Source organism: Macaca fascicularis, chromosome 17 (assembly GCF_037993035.2).
Source record: "Macaca fascicularis isolate 582-1 chromosome 17, T2T-MFA8v1.1".
Taxonomy (NCBI): domain Eukaryota; kingdom Metazoa; phylum Chordata; class Mammalia; order Primates; family Cercopithecidae; genus Macaca; species Macaca fascicularis.
Window position 1 is genome coordinate 69,616,312 of NC_088391.1, and position 24,505 is coordinate 69,640,816.

The 24,505-nt window shown below is 42.3% G+C and overlaps 1 protein-coding gene across 1 annotated transcript; it reads right to left on the reverse strand.

Annotated features, from left to right (window-relative positions):
* Positions 1-17,467: 17,467 nt before the first annotated feature.
* POU4F1 (POU class 4 homeobox 1) lies at positions 17,468-23,887 on the reverse strand. The gene is made up of 2 exons (XM_045377209.3): positions 23,624-23,887; positions 17,468-22,954 (listed from the first exon to the last, which is right to left on the reverse strand). Exons 1-2 carry the CDS (start codon positions 23,744-23,746, stop codon positions 21,809-21,811), a joined length of 1,269 nt encoding a protein of 422 aa, XP_045233144.2. The 5' UTR covers positions 23,747-23,887; the 3' UTR covers positions 17,468-21,808.
* Positions 23,888-24,505: the final 618 nt, after the last annotated feature.

The following is a 24,505-nucleotide window of genomic DNA, read 5'->3' on the forward strand; positions in this document are numbered from 1 at the left end:
AGATTAATGCATGTTGATTTTTAGGTAACATGGGAGAATGTTATCTAGAGATCCAGAGTTTCACTACTGGCCACCAACAGTCCATTTTAATGTGTACTCAGTCTTTGTGACCTCTGTCCACTAGAGACATATCAAACTTATATTTAAACTGAAATGTGATTAGAGTCATGAGGCCTGCCTGGAGTTAAAGCAGGTTGAGAAAAATTTTCTCAATGACATCTTCTCTATGGAAAGTCTTTCTCAAAGGAAAAGAAATTCTGTCTTACTGGCAAAAACAGAAAGAGAAGTGGGGAGGGGAAATGGAAAGACATCTAAACCATCTCTGGGGAAAAGGTGATACTAAATATAAACTGGCCATCAACATAGTGAAGCTGAAGAAGGCAAGGGGTGTCTAAAGATATCATCAGAAAAGTTAAGAAAGAGGGCAAAGTAGGCTAGCTTAGGAACATCAACAGAATATTGGAAGAAGAACAGGGAGCAATTTTATAACCTCTCAATCATTTCCAACTTCTTACAGTGCTCCAGAAAAGAAAAAGTGTCCTTGATAAGAATTATTTATTGAACAATTATCTCTTTCCGCCCTCAGCTCTCTGGAACTGGACAACTGACAGATATGGTGAATTATAATTATGGAGTTCTCCAGAAGAGCTTCCTCTCAAGGATGCCCAGTTTTCCAGTTAGTCACGAGGTAGCATCACAAGCAAAACAGGGTTCTCTCTTTATTTAATAAGGCCTACCTTCTACACACAGTTTCTGCAATGTCCTCTTCTCCTTATGTGCATCTTTCTGCCCTTTCATATGTCCCATTCATGTAAGATTGTTTGCCCCACAGTCACAAACAATACAATCATCATGCTAACCCCCTCCCCCCAACCTTCCTGCTCCCTTTTCACTTCTCCCATTGCTCCTCCACACTGGTCCTACGCTCGCCTGTTTGCTCCCTGAGTAAAATCAGATCCCTGCATGTGCTGCTCATCTTCCCTTCCTCCTCCTTCCGCCATGCTCTCTTCACGTCCACATCTGCCTCTTGACAAACGCCCTGTGGAAGAGAGATTTTTCCCAGGCTCTCCTCCCCTGTAGGTCTCTTTGTGCCTCCGTATCCTGAGTTTCCTCTGACTCTTGTTTCTCTCTGCTTCTTGTGACTGCTATGGTTACAGATGACAAACATGGGAGGAAGGATCTGAGGGAAAGTTGTGCTTTTGGTTCACCAAATCCTTAGATTTGATTTGGGTAGTCAGAAAGTGCTAAAAAGTTTGTTTCAATGGAACATCCTACAGTCCCAAATGGGGTAAACTTGTCTTGCTTTTCATCTGCTGTCATGGTTAACTGGCAACTTCCAGGTACAAGGTGACTGGCATCTCAGGTGCACACATGAAGGTAATTTCAGAAAGAATGCCTACAGATTAAGACCATTCAGCTAAATTTTATCTGGTACTTTCTGGCAAGGAATATGTACCAGCATCTTAGATCAATTCTGACACGTTATTTTAAAAGTTTTTTGTTCCTGAGTTCCTGATCATTCCAATATTTTCTGCCTTACAAAGTCACAGGAAAAACAGGTTTGGAGTTGAGTATTTTCAGTCACCACTGACTTGGTGACAGATATTAACTCATTTCACTTAAGATTATAGGTTGAACTCAAATTGGGTTACCTAAAGAGAAAGACCAGTCCTTTATCCAGTACGTTAAGGAAAAAATTTCCATTACACAACCAGAAAAGGAAAGACAATGCAACAGCTGGAAGAGTACTGCAAATATCAGGGTTACAAAGAGTCACCCAGAAACCTTTAAAATAATTTAAAGTGGTGATAGACCTAGTAACACACTGCACTTCTATTAATGCAGTAATCCTTAACCCTTGAACCTAACTTGTACTTACACTAAGAAGTCAGAACTTTTTTTACTTGATCTACCAAGGCAATTTCCCATAGTTTGATTGGAAATAGTGCTGATGATTTTCTCATTTAAGTTATCTACAAAGCACTAAAAAAAAAAAAAAAAAAAAAAAAAAAAAAAAAAATAGTGACTCTGCTGGAATTATCCTTCTAAGAAAATAAGAAAAAAAAAATAGAAATTACTTACAACTAAGAAATGGGTCAAAATAACATTACTCTGTGAGATTTAAATCTGTCAAAGATATGTGAGGATACCAGAGCTATGATTTCTTCAATTCTCTGCAAGGTAACCAAAGCAATTCCAAGAAATCTTATTTTATTAGAACTCAAATTTATTAAGTATGATCTATCTAAGGTCATAGTGGGCAGACAACTACCTTGGAAGTGGGGTTAAGAGAAGATAAAATTCAGAAGTTTGAAAGTAAGTAAAGGATAAGCAAGATTCTTTGAATCATTTACAGCACTCCACATGCACACAGAGATACAAAAGCAGCTAAAAAGGCAAGGACAAAATTAAACGGTAATGATGATTTATAGTAAGATACTCTGAGACATGACAGAAGTCTCAGTACACCAAAAGGAAAATCTTGTTTGCTCAAATTATTTGTTTCTTCTGTCTAATGAATGTAATTCTAATATACAAGCGATAACACTGGCATTTCTTTGAAATGTTGATTCAGTTTAATTATGAAAATCACCAAGGTATTTTCTAGCTGCTGCATCACTCCCTGTACTAAGATTAATCACATCAACATCATTCATTTAATCTTCAAAGAGGAAGCAGTTGTCCACAAAAGCCTTCAAATAGCTTCATTAGTGCAATTTTTCAGTCTCAAACACTTAGCTAGCAGCATATGATTGAAAGTAAGGTCATTATATTCATCTATTTCCTAATCTAATTTTTGTAATGTTTCTGCATTTAATGTAGGAATGTGTAAGTGTGGAGTTTTTGCCTTGTCTTTGTTTGTGAAACTGCTCAAAATATGAAGAAAATAATGATTCTGATTATAAATATTTGGTTGCTATGGCTTTAAGTTGTGAAATTTAATGTGCAGGCCCATGACCAGTTCATTTTTTCTTTTTTCTTTATTTAATGTGAAAAGGATTGAGTGTAGAAATGCTCTGTTTTCTTGTCTCTTGTAGACAAAGAAAAACTTAGAGCATGAGAGACATCTCTGACTTCAGAAACTGGAATGACAAAAGTCATTGCAAACAAAATATCTTTGATGTTTTAAAATGCAAGATGAATTTTATATTTAAAAGCAGAAGCCTCACTCAGGCTTCTCTTCTAAGACCCATTCTTAGCATCCTTTTCTTTGTTAAGAGCATTAATATTCCCTTTCCTTATTGGAAACCAAAAGGTATCAGAGTCCCACAGAATAACACTGTCTTGTTTGGTGCACTGATCAAATCATAGTTTTAATCATTTAAAATTACTCAGTTGCAATCAAAGAGGAAGCAGTTGTCCACAACATTCTCAGAGAGACTTAGAGCAGAGCCTGGCACCAACAGGGTGTGGTGATATAGTCATTTGTAATTACTGCACCTACTCTGAAGGGTTATAAAATGTGTCAGAAAGTAAAATTTGCTGAGTCCCATTACCAAGAAGCAAAGCTTACTAACTGGTGCTTTAAACTTTGCATCTTATAAAGGAATGATTTATTTGACTTTTGACTGGTCCACTTGCAGAAATCATTATATTGCAATATTCAGTGACTGTGCAAAGGGGAAAGAAAGGATAAATCATACAGAGACATTCTCAAGTTAGTATCTGGCAAGCATATAATGCCAAATTTGTAAGGCAAGATCTGCCTACGATGGCATAAATAATGATGTGTATTTGCAGTTTAGTCAAAGAGATAAGGGCTTTTGATCATAAAAATAGTTCATAACCAATTGCAATGAGATGATGCAATTGTAAAAATTTTGTTTCCACAAATTATATAAAGACAATTACGACATTTTAAATATTAACCCCTTTGAATTGTTTTAAAGTATAACTATAACAGCTTCTGGTAAAACCAAATTCTAATTGACCCAATCGAATTTTAAGATAAACTATAAAGGCGAGAATAACCCCAGCTTGAAAATACCAGTTTGCCATTTGTCCAGCTATATGCAAAGTCACCAGAATAAAATAGAATTATATGAAAGAGGAGCAATAAACTACATTATTTACATGTGTTCAATATTATAATCAGAGGAAAAAGTGTGTTTTTAAATATTTGTACATGTAAAGTTTTATTATCTACTTTACATAATACTGTGTTAGACACACTGGGAAATGCAAAGGTAGAAAAGATAAACTATCTTCTCTTGAGAAGCCTTTACTATGGTAGAAAAGATAGGAGCACATGTCATTACAATAAGAGGCAATGTGAAATAAGTGAAAGAAGAGGATTTTTGTCTTAAAAAATCCTAAGTTTTTATCTAAGAGTTTACAAGTAGATTCTTCCTAGCCAGAATACCGTGGAAGGTTTCCTGGCATGATGACATCTGAGCTTCAAGGAAAGGGTATTATGTTCAAAGCTCAAGATTGGGGAGAGAAGATTACATTTTATAGTTTAAAATATTTTATTTACTTTTCCCAACATTTATGAATTTGTATCATCTGCAGGGAATGATAAAACTTCTTTTGTTTTCAGAAGTGTCAAGATAATTTTTATTAAAATAAACAAATTCAAGAAGACTCAGCACTCATTCCAGTTGGCATTTCGAAAGTCTAAAATACCCATTTTAATGGTTAATGCCAAATATCTCATCTATATAATCCCTGAGCAAGTGTACTTAATCATATTTTTAAAAAAATATATGGCTGCTTTTCATAATAACAAAACAAGTTTATTTCTATTTATGTACATCTGGCTGGAAACAAAAATGATCATAATTTAGAGAAAATGTTTAAAACTCTGAAGCATGCAGTTTTGTGGAGCTTGTATGGTTTCTCTCTCCCACCCTCCCTCTCTCTCTTTCTCCATACATATATATAATTCTTTCTTCAATATCTGCCTTGGATTAGAGGTAGAAGTTTGGGGGTAAAGGTGAATCTCATCAAAAGACCCGTAGTAATACAGGAATTTAAATATTATTTGTTGAAAGTAGAAAATAAAAAAATAATTAATAGAGCTTACTGAATTCATCTAATTCATACACACTTCTAATATGCTTACGGTAATTTCAACTATCATCTTAAAAGAACCTACCTTGCAATACCAGATAATATTGGGAAATCAACAAACTAAAATAGTCTTAGGAATAATGAATGTATATTCTTGTTTGCAAGCACATAAAGGATGAATATAGTCACCTTGACAAAATATGAAGAGTTCAGGAAACAGAAATGATCTTATACAAACTAATGTCTAACCTGGGTCCTATTCTGAGCCTCTCAAATGTGTCTTGCTAATATAAGAATATGCAGTGGCTCTTTTAACTCTGAGAGTAACTGAGAAGCCTCCTTCACAGAACTGTAAGGAGCTTAGAATCACCTTTCTGACCATCTTTCCTGTCTTCTATATATCCTCATAAAATATTTACTGTTCTTCTGAATGACCACTCTGATTATCCTTAGACTCCTTTCAGATTCCCTGATGATGTCATGGAAATGTTAAACCCATTATGCTAAGTTAGGACCTCCATCTGCAGTGACCTCTTGGCACACGCTTCGAGGACAGCATGATATTTTTACATAAAAGTTAGTCTTCATTCAAATCCTCAAGGCCTGATCCTGAAAAAATACTGACAGCTCAATCAACCTTAATAAATACTTAACTAGGTCCATGAAAAATAATAATAATACAGTTTCCAAAAAAAACCATTACACATTTACAATTGAGTCATAAAAATGTCTATTAAATGTACAATTATTTTACCACATTTTTATTGGAAAATAACATTTATCCTAATTTACAGGTTTAACCCAAAGGTGGTACATGACATTCCTTTTCATTAAGCTATTAGGGGAGTGATGAGTGACGGTGCCCAGCTCTAATTATCTTTAATGTAGTGTTTCAAATTGATCATGCATAATGCAATTACAAATCATAATTAAATTAATTTATATTGATTTAACATTTTATAAGTTGTTAATAAGTACAGTACAGTATATCTTTTTCCACAAGCTAACATTAATATTTTCGAACTGCCAAAGCACTTCCTTCTTTTTCCTCCAATTTCATTCTCAATTAAAAAGTTCAAAAACTTGTACCTACTTTATGTGGGTAAGGGCTAACTTCAAAACTCTAAAGGCAGTGTTGAGTATTTATAGAAATTTTCTCCAAGAAATGATGTCATATACATTTGTACATTTAGGATCATCTGAATTTGAAAATATATCTATCTCAGAAACACTTAGACCTGCTCCATCTACTAAGCATTCTGTTTGCCATACCTGCCTTCATGGCTTATTAGTATTGTCTGTGCACATAGTACTAGTTTCTCAATACGTGTTCTAATTGAGTGACTGACTTGGGAAAACCAAATGTAAATGCAAAAGTACTTTCCTCGACATTACTGATGGTTGCAGAAGAATCTGGAAGCCAAGGGGAAGCCCAAGCTAACGCTGTCCAGGCAAGAAAGCCCGGGGAATTGGACCTGTTTACATACTTCCCTTCTCTCCTCACCCAACCACATTTAAGAAATAAAATTCCTTCAGAAATCTCTACATAGAAAGCAAAGTGGACAATCAACGAGTGGATAATCCACAAATTCCAAGAACATTCCCTTTCTCTTATTTCTCTCTAGAACTAAAGGAGAGGTGGAAGAAAGGAAGGGCGTGAGAAAAGGAGCAGGATGGATTGACCCTGAAAGCCCCATCACTGTTTTTGCAACAGAAACAAATATTAGACAAATGTGTCGATTCACTCTGACCAGTTTTTTTCATATACTAAAGAATTATTCCTTCACCTCCTCATACCTGAACTATACATCCAGTCTGATTCGTGGCATTACCCACAGAAACATAACCTGGTCCTTCCACTTTCCACAAGCCTTGGAACTGGGGTTAGGGTTATGTGAATTTGTTGCTCTCAGGCGGCTGAGCCTACAATTGAGTATTCTTCCCGCTCCCCGCCCCCGCCATCCCCAACGGTGCCTTTCTCTGAATGTGTTAAATGCCTTAAGGTCCTACGAGGGGAAAATGAAAATTTGAAGTAATTAAACTTAGGTCGACTGGATTGGAAATGGAAGTGACATGTTTATGAGAAAGGTATAGGAATGGTTATTATAAGGTATAGTTTCCTAGAACCCAACATCCTCCCTGTAAGGACTGGTCACTAACACCATGGGCGTGCCCGCCCTAAGCAAGTAGAGACAGGAAGTCTGCCTAAAACCCCAGACAGCCTCTTCAGTGCCAGGTGTGCTGCTCACTAGCGACCCCTCGAGGTCTTAGAGGGAAGAGAGCACATGCAGAAGAGTGCTGGGGACAATTGCTGGGGCGAGAAGCCCACCAGGCTGACTGCTCCATCAGGGAGCATCGCAAGCTCGGGGTGCGAAAGCCTCTCCGCCGCCAACCAGTCAGTCCTGCCCTGTGTATATGCGTCGCCAGAGCTCGGCGCAGGGATCGAGCTCCGAGTGGCCCAGACGGGGAGGCTCAGAAATGCTCTGGGAAAGCACTCCCCTCATCACAAGACCGAAAAAGAAAGAAAGAAACTCGAGGTCTCAGGGATCCCAAGCGTGAAATGAATGGGAGAGAAAAGTCTGAGGAAAAAACATGCGAACACGGAAACTCAACTGGAACCTGCGCGGGACTTCGAGGGGCAGAAAATCTCCAGGGCAGGGCTAGGGTGGAGGCAGTGGGAGTCAGAGACCCTCCCTGTTTATTGATCACCTTTGGCATGAAATCTCTTGTATATGGGTTCGGACCATCGCGAAGGTTTCAGACACAAACAAGCTACAGCAACACTTTCTCTACACATCTCCTAGTTATTGAATAGTACAAACACACACACACACACACACACATACACACACACACACGCAGCCCTGAGCAAGAAGGCAAAAGAGAATCCAAAACTTGAGCAGGTCGCCAGGCCCTTTTCCTCTCTGAGCCAAAGTATGCCCAGTCTACACCCCCGCCCCACCACCCCAGCCACGAGGGTGGGACTGCGTCCATAGGACGCACCTCGCAGACAATGCAGCCTCCGTCCAGTTGTTCCAGCTTCCCGAGGCCCCAGCTGACCCAGTTCCAACGACAACTGGCAAAAGCAGTTTTCTAGTCTGCCTTCTGAAGACGTCTCTTTTTATCCAAGTACTTTTGCCATAATATATGGGTAGTGTCTCACTTTCCCCAACTCTACAATGGACTCAAATGGACTGTTTTGCCTTTCACCAAAGATTTGAGAAAGATTATTGAGTTGTGGAGAGGTTTTTGCACTAAAAAGATTCTTGAAAGAGAAGGAGTAGGAGAGAAGCAATCGAATATTTTCAAGCAATATCCAAACGGGCTGCTAGACTGGGGAATAAAATTAATTCAATCAAATATAACACTTTATTTTCCTTAATTAATAATACTCAGAGATGGTGATATGGATTTCATTAGACTTGAGTTACAGTTTGGCTGTAGACCCAACACTGCATGAATTCTGTGCGCGCTATTCCTGAGACTGGGCTGAAGCCTTCCCCTACAGGAATTAGGACATTTTCGGGGAAGGTTGGATAATCCATTAATAGAAGAACTATTTTAAAAAAAAACAAAACAAAACTCGTTTTAATAAAGTCTTCCAGTTGAAGCTAAATTTTAGTATTTGTCTGAGAAAAGTGGGTTCGGTTGTGTCTGTGTGTGTGTGTGTTTCCTTTTGGCATCGGTATGTGTGATTTGCAATCCAGGTTGTTAAGTTTCCAAGCAGGAACCAGTTAAAAATGCATGGATTCTATTATATGTACAATTTAATCACAAGGTATTTAAAATAGACATTTCCATCTAAAATCCAATCCGAAATCAACACAGTTCCTCCAGGCATTAGATGATCATCTCGATTTTGCATTTGTAAACTGGGAGAAATAAATGTGACTTGTGGATACCAAGAGGTCAAGTACGGCTGCTCAAATATTTTTCTTACAAAATGACGGATTTATTAGACAAATAAGTAGCCCGGCTGATGCAAAACCCCCAGTGATTGAATTTTGACGTTAAGTCAACAACAACTCGAACTACATCAGTGGTTCAAGATTTAGTTATGATGGTAGAGATTACTGAACAAATAAGAGCCAGAAATGAATACAGATTTCTGAGGATCTGCCCCTGGCACCCTCTTCTTGACATTCTCTTCCATATGCTCCCCCATTCATACTGTATTATAATTAAAGGACTTAACTATGCCTTGTGATTGGAAAGGAACTTTAAAATAATTAGGCATATTTTCCTGTTTTTTATAAAAAGAGCAGGCTCAGGGAGAAGAAAACCAATTCAGTTTCATAATAAATTCCTTTTTGGCCTGAAAGTCACCCAACATTAGAAGGCAGGTAGCATTCAGTGGGTGTTTTTCTTTCTCTCTCTCTCTCTTTTTCAGGTTTTATTTTCATTAAGAATTTTGATAACCTACTCTTTCTCTACCCCAGCCCCCACCATGCCCCCATCCCTCTTCCTCACTTTCCTATGAAACATCACTTTCTAAAATATTTGAGGACTTGGGCTTTAGTATCCCACAGAAGATCAGAATCTACTGCTAAATAATTAAATCGCCGGGAGATTTTTAGGAGTATTTAGATTTCACCTCTCCTGGGTCAATGGCTGCCCTCCCGCCCGCTCTTCCCTAGTCCCTCCCTGGAGCTGGCCGCGGTGCTGAAAACCTTGCGTGACTCATGTGAAAAGGGAGGGCACCACTCATGGAGGATTTGGAGGAATTACTTAACTTTGCTCTTCATGAAAGGAGACTTAAATAATTGAGACTACATTTAAACATAAAGCAGTTCATTTTCATCTTTTCATGGAGAAAGGGACTGATCTGCTTCTAGTGTGAAAATATGCCTTTTATTTATTCTATGTGTGACTTCCTTATTGTAGTGGAATCGTGACTCAATTTTCATTTGAGTCTTGTGGAGCCAGCCAAGAATCCATTCCTTACACCTTCTTCTCTTATTCTGCGATTTTTCAGTTATAGTTTGGTTCCTTCTAGTTCATGGAACTGCTTATTTTGCAGAGACAAATCTATATTTGATTTTAAGAATTCATCTGATCAAGGGCTTGAAACAATTTCTCTTTGTAGATAGAAATTTGTTCTTTGGGTATCCAGGCACAAACCGCTAGAGGCAATAAACTGGTGCCAGATTTTTATCCTAGATTTTATTTAAATACAATAATAATTCCACTCTGTAAAATAAATTGTCCATCCAGGTTTCTCTCCCAGTTTGCCATATATCTCTCCCGTGTATGCATGTACGGCTAATTTGTACAAATGTTTTACTTGTGCTGGGTTCTAAATCATCTATTGCATTGGTTATTTTCCTGATAAATAAACCCGGACATCCAAAATTACTAACCCTATAATAGTAATAGAATTCACTAAGTAGAACGAAATGTTTCATAATTTTTTTACCACTCCCCAGGATTAAATAATAAATTGTGAAAATGAAGCTCTTGTATTAGGGAGGGGGATTCGTTCTCTTTTCTTCTTCCTTTTAAAATACTGAGTAGTATTTTCAGTCTAACAGTACATCTGTTTACAGTTTGCCTGAACTTGTTTCTGAATTTATATTTCAATATGCTCTTTAGGATGCAAAATTCCTGTCAAATTAAAGAGTGTTCATGTCTTGCCCGCTTCTAGCAAATCACTTGCAGCACCTAATAAATCCAGCTGGGGTTCCTTCCATGGCCTGATGCTGCTGAAATCATTATTGTCCTGCCTTGTTTCATGTCAGAGGCCTCTTCGCCTCATCTGTCATGAAACCAATTTCACTTTATTTACATCCATTTGCTAGTTTAATTACTGTGCTGATGAATAGCCTGAAGGAATTAAGTTACGAGTCTTTGGAAACCCAAAGAGACAGATATATGGGCTACCTTTTAACTACAGGGAAAGAAATGAAGGCTAGTGGCATGCACCAAAATTTGAAGATAATAAGTGTTTCTCCCTACCTGCTACTGTTGAAATTCAGGATGATTCTTTCTTATGTATTCATCATCTCCTGGATGAAATATAGTACTTTAGAATCTGTCATATTTACAGATTGACTGCAGTTCTCTACAATACAATTTTCTATTTTTAAACTGTCTTTTTTTTTTTTAACTAAAAGAGTCACAGATAATTTACTAGCCAAACCAAATAATCTGTAACAGTGGTGTTTTTAATTAAAAACACCTACCAATATTGACCTGTCCCTGTAACTGAGCACTTATTTCTATATAAAGATAGACGGGTGCCCTTGTGAAAATACAGAATATTTAATACCTCATATCTAAAACACAGTACAAAATACTCCACTTTTATACTGCAAATATTGTAACAGATCTCCCTATATAATTTTTGTTTCTTATTGAGTACAATTTCACAATTATCTTTTTTTATTTAATCTTGTACTTTTTTCACAATTATCTTCTTTAATGTATTTTTGAATCATAAATAAAAACATTCTGTTGCCTGTCTATTTTACATGTCCAATACAATAGAGCACTATCAGTCTACGTTAATGACACAGGGCTTATGGGGTGGGTGAATAATCTGTGTTCTCAATATATATAAATAGTCAACATTTACATATGTATTTTTAAGCCTAAGATGAATAAACTTTTCAGTAATTCTATTATCTTATAAATTAACTACTACAGTGTAAACCTACTAATTATGACAATATTAAAAAGTCATTTTCAAGTGTATTCCTTCTTAAATGCTATCACTAATTATAGATTTTTTAACTAAAAGTTGATAGTCCAGAAATTAAGTATTCTTGTGGCCCATTATTAAAACAATAAGTAAATATGCTTGAATTGACTTTTTATTTTATATTTTCTCTATCCTCAGGTAGCATTGCACATGAAAAGAATGTAACTTTTAAATCCAAGAATCTATAGGTTTTCCTTTCATTGCTCTGTTTCTGATGTAGGTCTGATATTTTAAAATCTGTACTTCCATTTGATTTCCCTAAAATGAATTAGTTTAAGACACATGACAAATATGGTCATTATTTCAAGAAAGAATTCAAATATTTTTCTTACACACTTAGTATACTTACTCATTTATGCCCTCTCCATGCTGAGTATAAAATTACATCTAAGACTTTGCAAACTTTCTAAACTAGTTATTTAACTTAAAACAATTTTAAACACGCAAAGGCAAGAGATATTACTGAACAACAAAGAAATGAAAAAGATGGAACTTTTAATGTTTTCACATTTCTTCTTCTAAAAGAATAAAGTACTATTTTCTATCCTGTATATTTTGCAGTTTCATTTATCATAAAGCCAGCTTAAAGGAAGAAACAAAAATGTTAACACATTACATTTACTCTCAGAAGAACTAAAAAAAGTGAAAACTCTACTGTCCATGCAGATATATATTAATAAATTATATATTCATAACAAATCCCTCAGGCACCTCCCTCCTTGACCTTCTTACATCCCCTAAACATACAATTTCCCTATTCTCCTCCTACTACTTCTAATAAAGCACATTTATAAAACAATGTACATAACAAAAATAACTTTTGTGCCAACAGAGTCTTGCCTATAAAAGTTTTGCAGTAAAGCAAACCCAAATAAGACCCTTCAGGTAAAATATCCATCTGTTTCAGTAGAACCAAATGCTATGCTAATAATTTGGTAGACATTTATGAACAGTCTTTAACTTGACAGCAAAGAAATTTTATTGATGGAATCTTCTTTAGATATTTTTATTCATTTTTTATTTAAAAAATGAAAACATATGAGTTTTAAATGCTTTTTTTCTTTGCCCCTCCTCCTCCCCCATCTCTCTCATTCTCCCCCCTTCTGAAGACCCTCTCCTTCCTCTCCAGCTCTTTTTGATTAATAGATCCATGTGGCTAACGGCCTGACATATGGTGTGCGAAGCAGCTTGAGATAGTACCTAAGGCATCCCCTACGGCCATTAACATATTAGGGGCTTATGTGCAGTCAGACAGTCAGACCTCATTGAGAGCCAGCATTTTCAGAAAGGCTGCACCCCAGAGCTGTTTGATAGAGAGTTTCAATAATGCACAACTCTTCAATTTTAAGGGAGTTGCTTCTGGTGCTGAAACACTGGGACAGAACCAGAATAAAGTTTGGAAATAAGACTCAGTTACATTCAACAGCAACGGTGAAAAACGTGCTTACATCTGTTTGCATATGGATATGCACGTGGAGGCACAGCTTCAAGCTCACGAACACACACCAGCTCCTGAGTATTATCAGTAAACAGGCAACGTCAGCTGCCTGGATTTATTTTGTTTAAAGATTTATTTTGCTTAAAGTCTTCTTTATACCCAGAATACTAGCATTACAGTAACACTTCAGTTACTGATAGAGATTTAAAAAGCAAAAACAAAACACAGCATCATATTTAAGAAAGACACTGCTCTGAATCATGTAGTTTGATTTTTTTCTCTAGTAGAAGAAATTAAGTGCATTTTTATATCTGTCGTAGCCTCAAAACAAGAAAAACAGGAAGAAAGTAATGAAAATTTAACGTTAAAGAATGCGATCGTGTTTTAAATGCATTTACAGGTCAAATCTATGGAGAGGTAATCAATCTTATTCTACAAAATCTGAAAGTTTACAAACAAAAAGTCTTGACAACTCTGAAAGCTGGGGAAAAAAAACTCTAGGATAGTTGTGTGTGTGTGCGCGCGCGCGCTCGTATGTATTTGTATGTATATTATTTGTATATATACGTATATAAATTTGGGACAAGGGAAATGATATTCAAAATCAAAGCATATATCACACTTGAAGGTTATTTAATTCACTTTAACCTCGTAACTGAAGCTTGAAATTCGCTTTGCCCATGTTTTTCTCTTTCCAGCCTCCTGCTGATAAACCACTGTACCCCTTTTGAACTGTACTCTAACTGTTTGCTTGGCAAATAAATGCTGTTCCGCCCTATTAAACCTTTTAGGTAGTTTCATCTTCGGATTCTCAAATACAGAGCTAATAAGGAGGTGCTTTGATGCTGTTTTACTTTCAAACTATAGCCCCGAGGCGTTAAAACGCGCAAAAGGTAACTGGAAAAGTAAATTGCCACGAGCAAGGCGCACCCTCCCTTTCAAAACCGCTCCAACCCTCTGGGTGCACTGCGTGGAAGCCGAAAATCTCCCTGGTCCTGTGCAGAACCACGTCCCGTTGGCAGCCCCTGGGGTTCTGAACCGGTGCCACATTACCAGGGGAGTGAGGAGAAACGAGGCACTTTTAAGTTTAAAAGCCCTGGAATCCCTTGGGCTTTTAAAGACAGAGGTAGGGCCCGGAAAGCTTTACAAAAGTTGATTCTGGGCAAACAAATATCAGGTGAAGATTAGGAACCAGCAACTTGCTTAAGCAGTCAGTATTAAAACTTTTGCATAAGGCGTGGCAGTGGTGCACGAGAGAATCCGCTTTCTCGGCGCTAAGGCTGTTTTCAAGCCTCCGGTTCAGATAACACTCTGGAAAGAAGACCCCGGCGCGTACTCCCGCGTCGAATACAATGGAGTCCCTCTCCCCACAGTCAGCGCGCGCGCGCGCGCGCGCGCACACACACACACACACACACACACACACACACACACGATCCTTTAGTTTCACATAAGCAAACGAAACAATTGAAACATATCTGTTTTATTTAAAACTGGGATGAAAGCGTCTGCCGTTCAAGGGCGTCAAAGGCGTCACATTAAGATAAATTTTCAGAAGAAACGCAAGCCCTCGGGAAATACCTCTGCCCAGAGTCAAATGGATCCTACCTGCTTTTTTAAATGCCTGCATTTCCAATGCTAACTCATACAACACATTTTACAATTGTGCAAAGTGCAGGACAGTTGAGCCCCAATGTCAGCCTCGGAGCTCCTTGTCACATTCAGCTTCTTTTTCTTTCTCTTTCTTTCATCACAACAACGCTATGGTTAAGTCACTTAAGTGGTCAAAATTAACATAAATCATTATTAGTTATTAGGATTTGCTCTAAATTACACTGTGAATATCGTACCAACCCCATCTGCCGCCCCTGCTCTCGCAGCAATAGATTGCAGATAAAATAAATGTCCTTACCCCATTAGAAGGTTCCTGTCTCTGTAGCCAAAAGCCAAACAAAAGCAATAAATACCGGGCTTTTTCTCTCCACTATTCAGCTGTGACTCTTTTCATCAGCTCTTCCTCTAGAAAAGCTCAATAGCTGCCTGAAAATATTGCATTTTATATCACCAAAGGGCGATTAATATTGCATTAACTGTATTTAACATTTTTTAAGCGCGAGTAATCTACAATGAGTTAGTTTTCGGTTAGTAAGGACAGGGGGTATCAGACCTACTGCAGACCACTTAAGATATCCGTACGATTGTATTATTTGTCTCACACGTAGATAAATATATATATATATATGGTTAGAGTGTACCACGATGTTTGAAGTGAAAGAGGCCGTGCTAATGGTCTGCTTAAAGTATTCTGACACTGTCTGGAGACAACCAGGTCTCTGCCTTCATTAAATGTTTATTGTCAACACTTGGTGGGGGCGGGGAGAGGGAGAAACTGGTTTAAGTGAATTTCCACGGCTGGAAATTGGCAACACTTTGTTTTATTCTAATCTATGTCTACAAAAGTTTGTACATATTATACTGCATTGAGGCCAGGCGTCAGAGGTATAAAACAAACTTTTGTTTGTAATTCCTTTTACCTAATCAATGCGAGGAGTCTCTCTTTCTCCACCACTCGTTTTGACAACTTTCGTTCCACGCTGGGTTTTTTGTTTTTTTGTTTTTTTGTTTTTGTTTGTTTTTGTTTTTGTTTTTGTTTTTGTTTTCCTCAATCTGAAAGCGACTATCTTTCGCTGATGAGGCTTGGGGAGGGGACTAGGACGTGGGCGCTTCTCCTCCCCAGCCGTCGGTTCGCGGGAGCGGGATGCTGGTCTTAACACTAGGGTTATATCGGTTTCCCACCGAACCGAGATTTTCAAATTCAGCTTTGCGATTCAGGATCCCACTGAATTCCCCGGGACGAAAGCCTAGCGGCCAGGCTGCATTTCGCCCCGGGTATAAATCCTTGCCGGATAAATTCAAATCTGTAGCAGGGTTTTGGTAACATGCACCTTAGCAACAAAACAAAAGCCAAGCTCGTATGCCTCCCAATTCTTTTCAAAAGGTGTACGGCAGTTGTGAAAGTTTTGTGGTGCTTAAGGAGACTGTTGACTTACGCAACTGGGGAGAGGGTTTTTTTAACCGCTTTGAGATACTGATCCATCCTTTCTCTCTCAGAACGTCCTCAAGGGCACGTAAGAGTCGGAGGGGACCTCCGGGAGCGCCTAATTTTGAGCCGCGGAACTTCTGCCCACCTCTCCGAGGGGACCAGGCGCGCGCCAACACGCATGTGCGGGCTCTGCGCGCTCTCCGCGCGCTCGGTGCGCGCTTCTTCCTTCCCGGCTCCCCGCGGTGCGCACCACTCCCCGCTGGCCGCTCTGCGCACGCGCGCCGGATGCCCCGGCCTAGGGCAGTTAACCTTCTCGGGTTCTCCCGGGCCCAGCCGAATCCACCCCAGGGCCAGCAGGCCGGTGGCTGTCCTGCAGTCCGAGCGGAACTGCCACCTCGGGCAGCGGGAAGCCTGTGGGCTGCTGCTTCTCCAGGCAGGCGGCTGAGCGGTGCAGGCAGGAAGCGCGGTGGTCCCTTCGCAGCCGCCGGGAGAACCGCGGCTGGTGCCCTTGAAGGCGCTGGGACGCCAGGGTTGGGTGGGTGGATGAGCAAGAACCCTGCGTGAGTGAGGGGAGGGCGGGTCCCCCTCCTGGCTTCAAATTCAACCCAATCAGCTCTGCCTGTGGTTTGAAACTGCACACGCCGACCCACCCGCCCCAAAGTCTGAAAGTTATGCCCGGGAGACCTGCAAGCTGCGGAGTGCAGCTGGAGAGGGAGCTGCCCCACGAGGCAGCCTCCAAAATAACTCTCGGAGTCCGAACAGTGCTGGGCCGCTGAAGTTTACAGCCTCAGATCCGCGCCCCGCCCTGCAGATCCACCGGATTTCGGGGAGGGAATCGGGGGGCTGCCCGTCTTCCCATAAAGCTGACTTGACAACAATTACTAAAGTTTTTAATTAGCTTCTTGTTATCATTCATTTTATTAATTTCCAGAACTCTCTGGCCATAAATTATTCAAAGGGTAAGCCAACCCGAGTGGGGCAGCCGCCCGCCTTCCCCACACGCGCCGGGCTGGCTCTGGCCGCTCCGCTCACCCGGTGCTCTGTGAGCCAGCCCCGTGCCAGAAGCCACGGTGGCACGATGGTTTGATCAAACATTAAATAACGTAATGTTTGCGACACGGCTTATCTCGCAAGTGGAAAAGAGGACCTTGTGAGAATTAGAATTCGGCTGCTATTTTAAAAAATCAATTAAGCTTGTGGTCTTTTTTGAAACAGCTCGAAAGGACCGCGTGGCTGTCATCGTGGCGCTAAGACTGAGATGGCAATAACACCGATGGCAGAACTGTACCAGTATTAATTGTCATCACCTTTATCATCCCACCAAGGCCGTTCGAATGGGGTGGGAAACGCTAGTTTTAGCCAGGATCAGAAGCCCCAGTTCCAACTTCACAGACGAAAAACTGCAAAAGCCTACCAACGTGAAAGATGAGTAGGGATGCTTCATGCACATGCCAGGTGGGATCAGGAGAAGCAGGGGCGGCGGGGCAGGGGCAGAGGGCAGGGCTCGCTCAGTGAGTCCTACGGGCTTGGGGCGCCCTATTCTCTCACGTGCCCGGCCACGTGTAGGAACCCAACCGAAGTAGTCTCATTATCACAAGAAAACAAAAATCGATACAATCATGGCAGTGGGTGCCTACAGTTTATTTATGAAAGTGTAATAGAAGTTGAGAGCAATTTCAGAACACGCATTAAACAAAAATTATTAAATTTTTGCATTAAACACGCATTAAACAAAAAGTTAGTTGATGGGTCTTGAGGACATCATTTTTTTAGACCTACAGAAGGAACAGGACCTGGAGCTAGAAATGGGGAAAAGAAGAAATTTAAGACTAATGGATGGCATAAATGTGGCAGATGATTTAATGCTTATTTGTCTTTTGCTTTTCCTATTCCACCGCCACCGCCGCCTGGATTTGCTGAGAAGCTGAAATGCAAATGGAGCCCAATTTTCCCACTCTCTCAAACTTATTTTGAGATTATTCTTTAAAAGAATCCGAGACACACATTTAATCATATTCACCCCAAAACTGGTGGAGGAATCCACTTAGAGTGAACTTCTCTTCAGAACTAGAAAACTCTGAAAGGCCAAACTATCACTGATTGACACCCACCACTTCAATGATAGTTTGGCCTCTTCAGGAGGTCACTTTTTGTTTGTTTTTTTATGGATTGACAGTTAAAGGCATCTTAGAAAATAGTCTTATTACTCCTTCAAGCCATATATAGATTCGCTCACCAGAAAGCAAAGCATTTTGTTTGTTTTGCAGTTTCCTACTACATAAAATAGGAAATTCATTTTCATGATGTTTTGTTAACATAATACTCTTATTTTTACTTGGTAAGGGTTTATTTAAAGCAAATCCTTAAATTCTTAATACCTACATTGGTCATTATTATGTAATACACATGTATTTGCCTGCAACATTTCTGCTTGAGGCAGACTTAAAAAAACAAAAAAACAAACAAAAAAAAAACCACCACCTTTTGTAAATCTTTTCATTTGTTCAGTCCTGGTTTTCCAACAATGAAATCCAGTCATACTTTTCTATAGAATAACAATTTTTTTTACAAATGCATTTTATTTAAAACTGATGATATTTCAAGTCAATAACAAAAACAACTCAACTCTTTATGGAAGAGTTCTATTTTTAAAAATACCTCTAGTGCTTTTTTTTTTTTAAACAACTGTTTAAAATCACAGCTTTTAAAATGTACTATTCTTTTTGAACATCAAGTGTTTTGCTTCACAGATTTGCCGGTGATATTAAAAAGATTTGGCTAAAATGACTTCAGATGATATAATCCCAGCTCTTAAGAAACTTTGTACATCTGGCATCTGATCTAGTCCCAAGTTACCAAGAAATACTCTCTGGTCACTCTGGAGCAGTAGGTGGCACACTAAATGTTTTAAAATGTATTAACCTCCAAAGAAAAGCCATTTAGTTACTAGGTGTTTTTAGGCTAGAATATCACATCTAAACCTCCAAATGCCTCTGTCCCTGACCCTAAATTTAAATGTTTCTTGGGTGCCTGGTTATTTACTGGTTTTCACCACTCTGGATCAAGTGCTGTGGTTTAAGAGTTTCTGCAGTTAAAAAATAATAACTTTTATAAACACAGGCAACTAATATAGAATTCATTTTATTTAGAGCACCACTTTTCATGAGTTATCTGAAAGCGAATTCTGATTCAGCAAAAAAATACATCATTCTCAATCTTTCCCCTCTTTTCATACCCCTTCAACACCCTCCCCTCCCCCCATTTCTTTGTTTTTTTGTTTGTTTGTTTGGTTGGTTGGTTGGGGTTTTTTTGGCTATATTGTCTCATTTGTTGAAAGGTTCTACCAGGACCTCGCCCAGTATAAACACAAAAATGCACCCAAATCATAAAACTGCTCTTCTTTCAGTTATGTTTTATTTGTAAGTGTACTGGGACACATCCCCCTGTTGTATTTTGGCGCACAGAATTGGTTCTGATAGAAGTAGGGGAGGGGAAAGGTAAAAGAGAAAAGACATAACCAAGGAGAAAGCTCAGCAGACATACATGGACAGGTAGATCAATCCGTGAGACATTTCAGGATGAACACTGGCAGTTTGTAACCACTGTGTGAGTGTGTGCATTAAATAAAATATTTACAATAATCTTCCTTTTTTCCTTTTCCTTTGAATACAAGAATATGACAAAAATGTGTTTTCAGTGGAAACAGGCAGTAGACTGTGAAATCACACTATCCACAAAACGGTCTACCAGAAAGCCCAGTTTAGTGCTGTTTCAAATGCATAGAATGTTTGCCCTGCAAACAATGATATACAACATAATTAAATAAATAATGCCTAACCAGAGTGAGACCTAATTGTGTTTCTTTCCACACCTTTCAGATCATGCATGATTTCAGTCTTGTTAATCGGCAGGTTTTTTCTTTTCTCATTTGTTCTGTTTTCAATGTTTTAGTTATGATTAAAGGATGGTAACAAACCATCTCCACAAGAGATCCAAAGAGTATCTTGTACACAAAGCAGGCATTTTACCTAACCACCTTCAACAATCTTATTTTTTAAAATCCACCAGCAGCTTGTAAGGTACCTGATTATTACTATGAAATACTATACATGATTTTCTATTTGGGAGACTGGTAGTGCAAATTAAAGTTCTTGCTACCCAACATTTATCCCCAGTAATAAATGACTCTTGAATAATAAGAACAAGTAAAAGGAAACACAGTTGTTCTGTTTTCCCCCAACATGCAGACCTCTTTGAAACAAATGGGGGTGGGGGCACTTTAAATCTGTCTTCTTTTCTGGGATTTAGGTGATTTTCTCACAGCCAAGTCCTGCTCCAACAGAAAGCAGGAACTTCTCAACATTTCTATAATTTCATGTTCTCCAAGAGAAGAAGAAAGGGGACCTAGAAGAGCAAGATGAGAGAGTATCTCTCCTAATAACTTTCACCCCATCAGTCTATTTGAATCAACAGGAAAAAAAAAATCAGTAGTTTAAACCTCTCTAAAACATAAAACTGAAAGGGTAAAAGTTCTATGAGTGGGAAAAAAGCTTATTTTGAAATTGTCTAAAACTGTATCTTTGACATAAGAGAAAAAAAAAAAAAGAAAACTGTTGTTAAAATTGTTTCATTTTCCTAGAATAAGATATTTCGAAGTCCCGGAATTCTGCTTTTTAGTTAGCTCAAAGACTATGCCCCGATCTCCAAAGACCCCCACCCCACCAGGACCAGGCCACCAGAGTGTAGGCAGGGCCAGGGGAAAACTTGGATTCCACCTAAGCAAGCAGCCAGGCTCCCCCTGACCCTCTCTTTTCAGCTGTGCTCCCACTCACTTCCCGGGATTGGAGAGCAGCCATTGGCTTCTCATTGGAACGGAGGAAATAAAGAGGATATGGATGGGGTGGAGGTGAGATTTAGAGGGAAAAATTAAACACGCAGACAGAACAACTAGCTTTGATACCCAGAACTTCAACTTCCGACTCATTTGGTTTTCGTTTTTTGACTCAGTTTGTGTGTGTAGGGTTGGGGAGGTGGTAATAATGGTGGTGCTCTTTTTTCTCTTCCATGGGGGGAAATGAAGCTGCAGATTATGGCTCCCCGGAGTTAAAATTTCTAAAGTATTTTCCTTTGCTTTTGTTCTGTTTTGTTTTAGTTTGTCTTTATTTGTCTAGTTTTTAGTGGTTGGTGGGTTTGTTTTTGTACATAGTTCCTTGGTCCCCAGGAGATTTAGGTAAGTGTCTCTGGTCAAAAACAGTCCATTTTCCTATCCTTCCCGCGTCTCCCCCCACCCAAACCCCAGAACCATCCTGCTCCTTAAAACCCCTGCTCGGGTCTCCTCTTTCCTTCCCCCCACTCCCCCTCATCCTAATGCTCTCCCCCTTCTCCCCTACCCTATACTCCAATCCCCACAGCCAGCACCCCAATCCTCAAGGCTGGGGGACAGCAAAGGCAGGAAAATCAGAGAGAGGGTGGAGGAAAGAGAGCGAGGAGGGACTCCCCAAACGCAGGCAGGATAACGGACACTCCAAATCCGAGGGGAGGCAAGCAGAGGAAAGCCCCCCAAAAATGCCTCCTCAGCTCCCCACTCTGTCCCGCCCGACACCTCCCAGCCCACTCAGTAAGTGGCAGAGAATTTCATCCGCTTCTGCTTCTGTCTCTGGTTGCAAAACCACACCCGCACCACATTCTTTTTGAGGTCCAGTTTCTCGGCGATGGCGGCGATCTTCTCGGACGAGGGCCGGGGCTGCACGGCGAAGTAGGCCTCGAGGGAGCGCTTCTCAGGCGCGGCGATGGAAGTCCGCTTGCGCTTCTTCTCTCCGCCGTTGAAGAGCTCTGGCTTGTTCATTTTCTCGCGCTGGGCGCCCTCGGCCTCCTCGAGCCACGCCTGCAGGATGGGCTTGAGCGCGATCATGTTGTTGTGCGAGAGCGTGAGCGACTCGAACCTGCAGATGGTGCTCTGGCTGAGTGAGCCCACGCCCGGGATCTTGAGGTTGGCCAACGCCGAGCCCACGTCGGCCTGCGTCACGCCCAGCTTGATGCGCCGCTGCTTGAAGCGCTCGGCGAACGCCTCGAGCTCGCGCGGGTCCGTGTCCGAGTCGCAGATGGACGCCAGGCCCGCCGCGCCCACCACGGCCGCAGCCGCCGACGCCGCCGCCACCTGCCCGGCCGCCGCCGCCGCCGCCGCTGCTGCCGCGCCGTGGTGCGCCGCCGCCGCCACCAGCCCGGGGTGCGGCAGCCCGGACGGCATGTTCATGGCGGCCGCCGCCGCAGGGTGCGACAGGTGGCCCAGGCTGTGCATATGCGGGTGTGGGTGCGCGGAGCCGCCCAGGAGCCCGCCGCCCGGGCCGCCGCCGCCGCCCCCCGGGCCGCCGCCGCCGCCGCCGCCCCCGGGGCCACCGCCGCCCGGGCCGCCGCCGCCACCCGGGCCGCCACCGCCCCCCGGGCCGTCGTGGGCGCCGCCACCGCCGCCCGCCGCGCCCGCGCCGCCCGCGCCGGCCATGAGCGCGAGAGACGGTGAGGAGATGTGGTCCAGCAGATCCCCGGGCTCCAGCGCCTGGTGGTGGTGGTGGTGGTGGTGGTGGTGGTGCGCCAGCGGCACGGTGGAAGTGGACGTGCACGGCACGCTGTTCATCGTGTGGTACGTGGCGTCCGGCTTGAAAGGATGGCTCTTGCCCTGGGACACGGCGATGTCCACGGCCGCCAGCGCCTCGGCCCGCGCCAGCAGCGTCTCGTCCAGGCTGGCGAAGAGGTTGCTCTGCAGCTGCAGGCGACACAAACCAAACCAAACCAAACCAAAAAAAACCCACAAAACCAAAAGAGCAAAACAAAACAACAGAAGAAACACACACACAAGCCGGAAAGCACAGCATGCGAAGGGCAAACACAAAGCAACCAAAGTAACAACGGGGTTGGGGGCAGCGGAGAGCGGGAAAGACGAAGGGGGCACATTGGCGACCAGGCAGGGGGACAGACGAGAAGGGATAGGAGAGGGTGACAGAAGTAGGGAGAAAGGGGGACACAAGAACACATTCCGGGAACGGGCGTGGGAGACGAAAAAGAAGGGGGAAAAGAAGAAGAAGAAATGGAAATGTAACTCGTAGCTGGGGACCCATGTCACACACCCGAGCACGCACAGAGACCGCCTTTCTGAGGCATGAAATTAACAGAGAAAGTGCAGGGAAGTCGAGAGTCCTGGCCCTAGCGCTCCCCACTCCGATCGCAGGCGCCCGACGCGGAGGCAGAGGCACACAGGAACACGACATTAAGCGCCGCCGGACAAAACGTGCCTCGCAGCGGGATTGCTCTACACCCCCTGCCCACAGTTCCCCGCACCGGGACCTGCACACACCAGCCCCCGACATGCAACGTCTCGGAGACGGGGAGGGGCGGGCGGGCGCGCGGGCCGGGGCCGCGGGCGTGGGGCGCTTACCGGCGGCGTGGGCAGGCAGGCCCGCCGGATGGCCTCGGAGCTGGAGTGCAGCGACGGGTACTTGTGCTCAGGGAGGGTGGGATGCATGGCAAAGTGAGGCTGCTTGCTGTTCATGGACATCATCGTGGCGGCTTGGCATGTATATCCACAAACACTCCGAAAGTCCGCGGGAAAGTGCGTACGCGGGCTCACCCGGCCTCCCTTCCGAGGCTGCAGCCGCGGCGGTCGCGGCGGCTGGTGGCGGCCGCGCCGCGGGCTGCTGCTACTGCGCCTGCTGCTGCCGGGCTCTCCCTCTGACCGCGCAGAGCGCCGCGCGCCGGCCTTGCGGTCCTGCTTCTCCGAGAGCTCTAGCCCCGCGCGCCGACGGGATGCACTCCTCTTACACCTGAGCCCCACTTCTCGCGGCCGTCCTGGGGAGCTCTCGCGAGAGCTCGCGGCCCCACCGCGCTGACAGGCATCAGCTGTCTCCGTCTGTCTGGCGCGCGCTCTCCTTCTCGGCGGCGCCGTGCGTCTGCGCGCGCGCGCGCTCGTCCGGCCGCTACCGGCGCGTGGGAGCCGCTCTTATAGTGACCACCAGCAAGGACAGCGCAGGTGATGCACCTGTAGCTACCCGGGCATGCGCACTGCCCGCCTCACCTTTCCCACCGCGGTCTGGAAAGATCAGAAGGTCGAGCTATTGTCTAAGGGTGGACACCTTTTAGAAGAAAAAAGACGAGATGAGCGCACGCCACTCTGTGTGTTTTTTTGTTTGTTTGTTTCTTCCCCCTGATCGTAAGCCCTGAATATATGCGCATTACTTAGGCACTCCTCCTCTCTGGGATGCCTAACAAGCTGTTATATAATGTATACAGCTGGGCATTTGTATGTTAAATTATGCCCGCG

What these genes read in the sequence shown, in the direction of transcription:
- POU4F1 (XM_045377209.3), bottom strand. Translation starts at nt 23,746, where the DNA reads ATGATGTCCATGAACAGCAAGCAGCCTCACTTTGCCATGCATCCCACC. An exon ending in CCTGCCTGCCCACGCCGCCG is followed by an intron (nt 22,955 to 23,623) that starts GTAAGCGCCCCA and finishes TGTCGCCTGCAG; the next exon opens with CTGCAGAGCAACCTCTTCGC.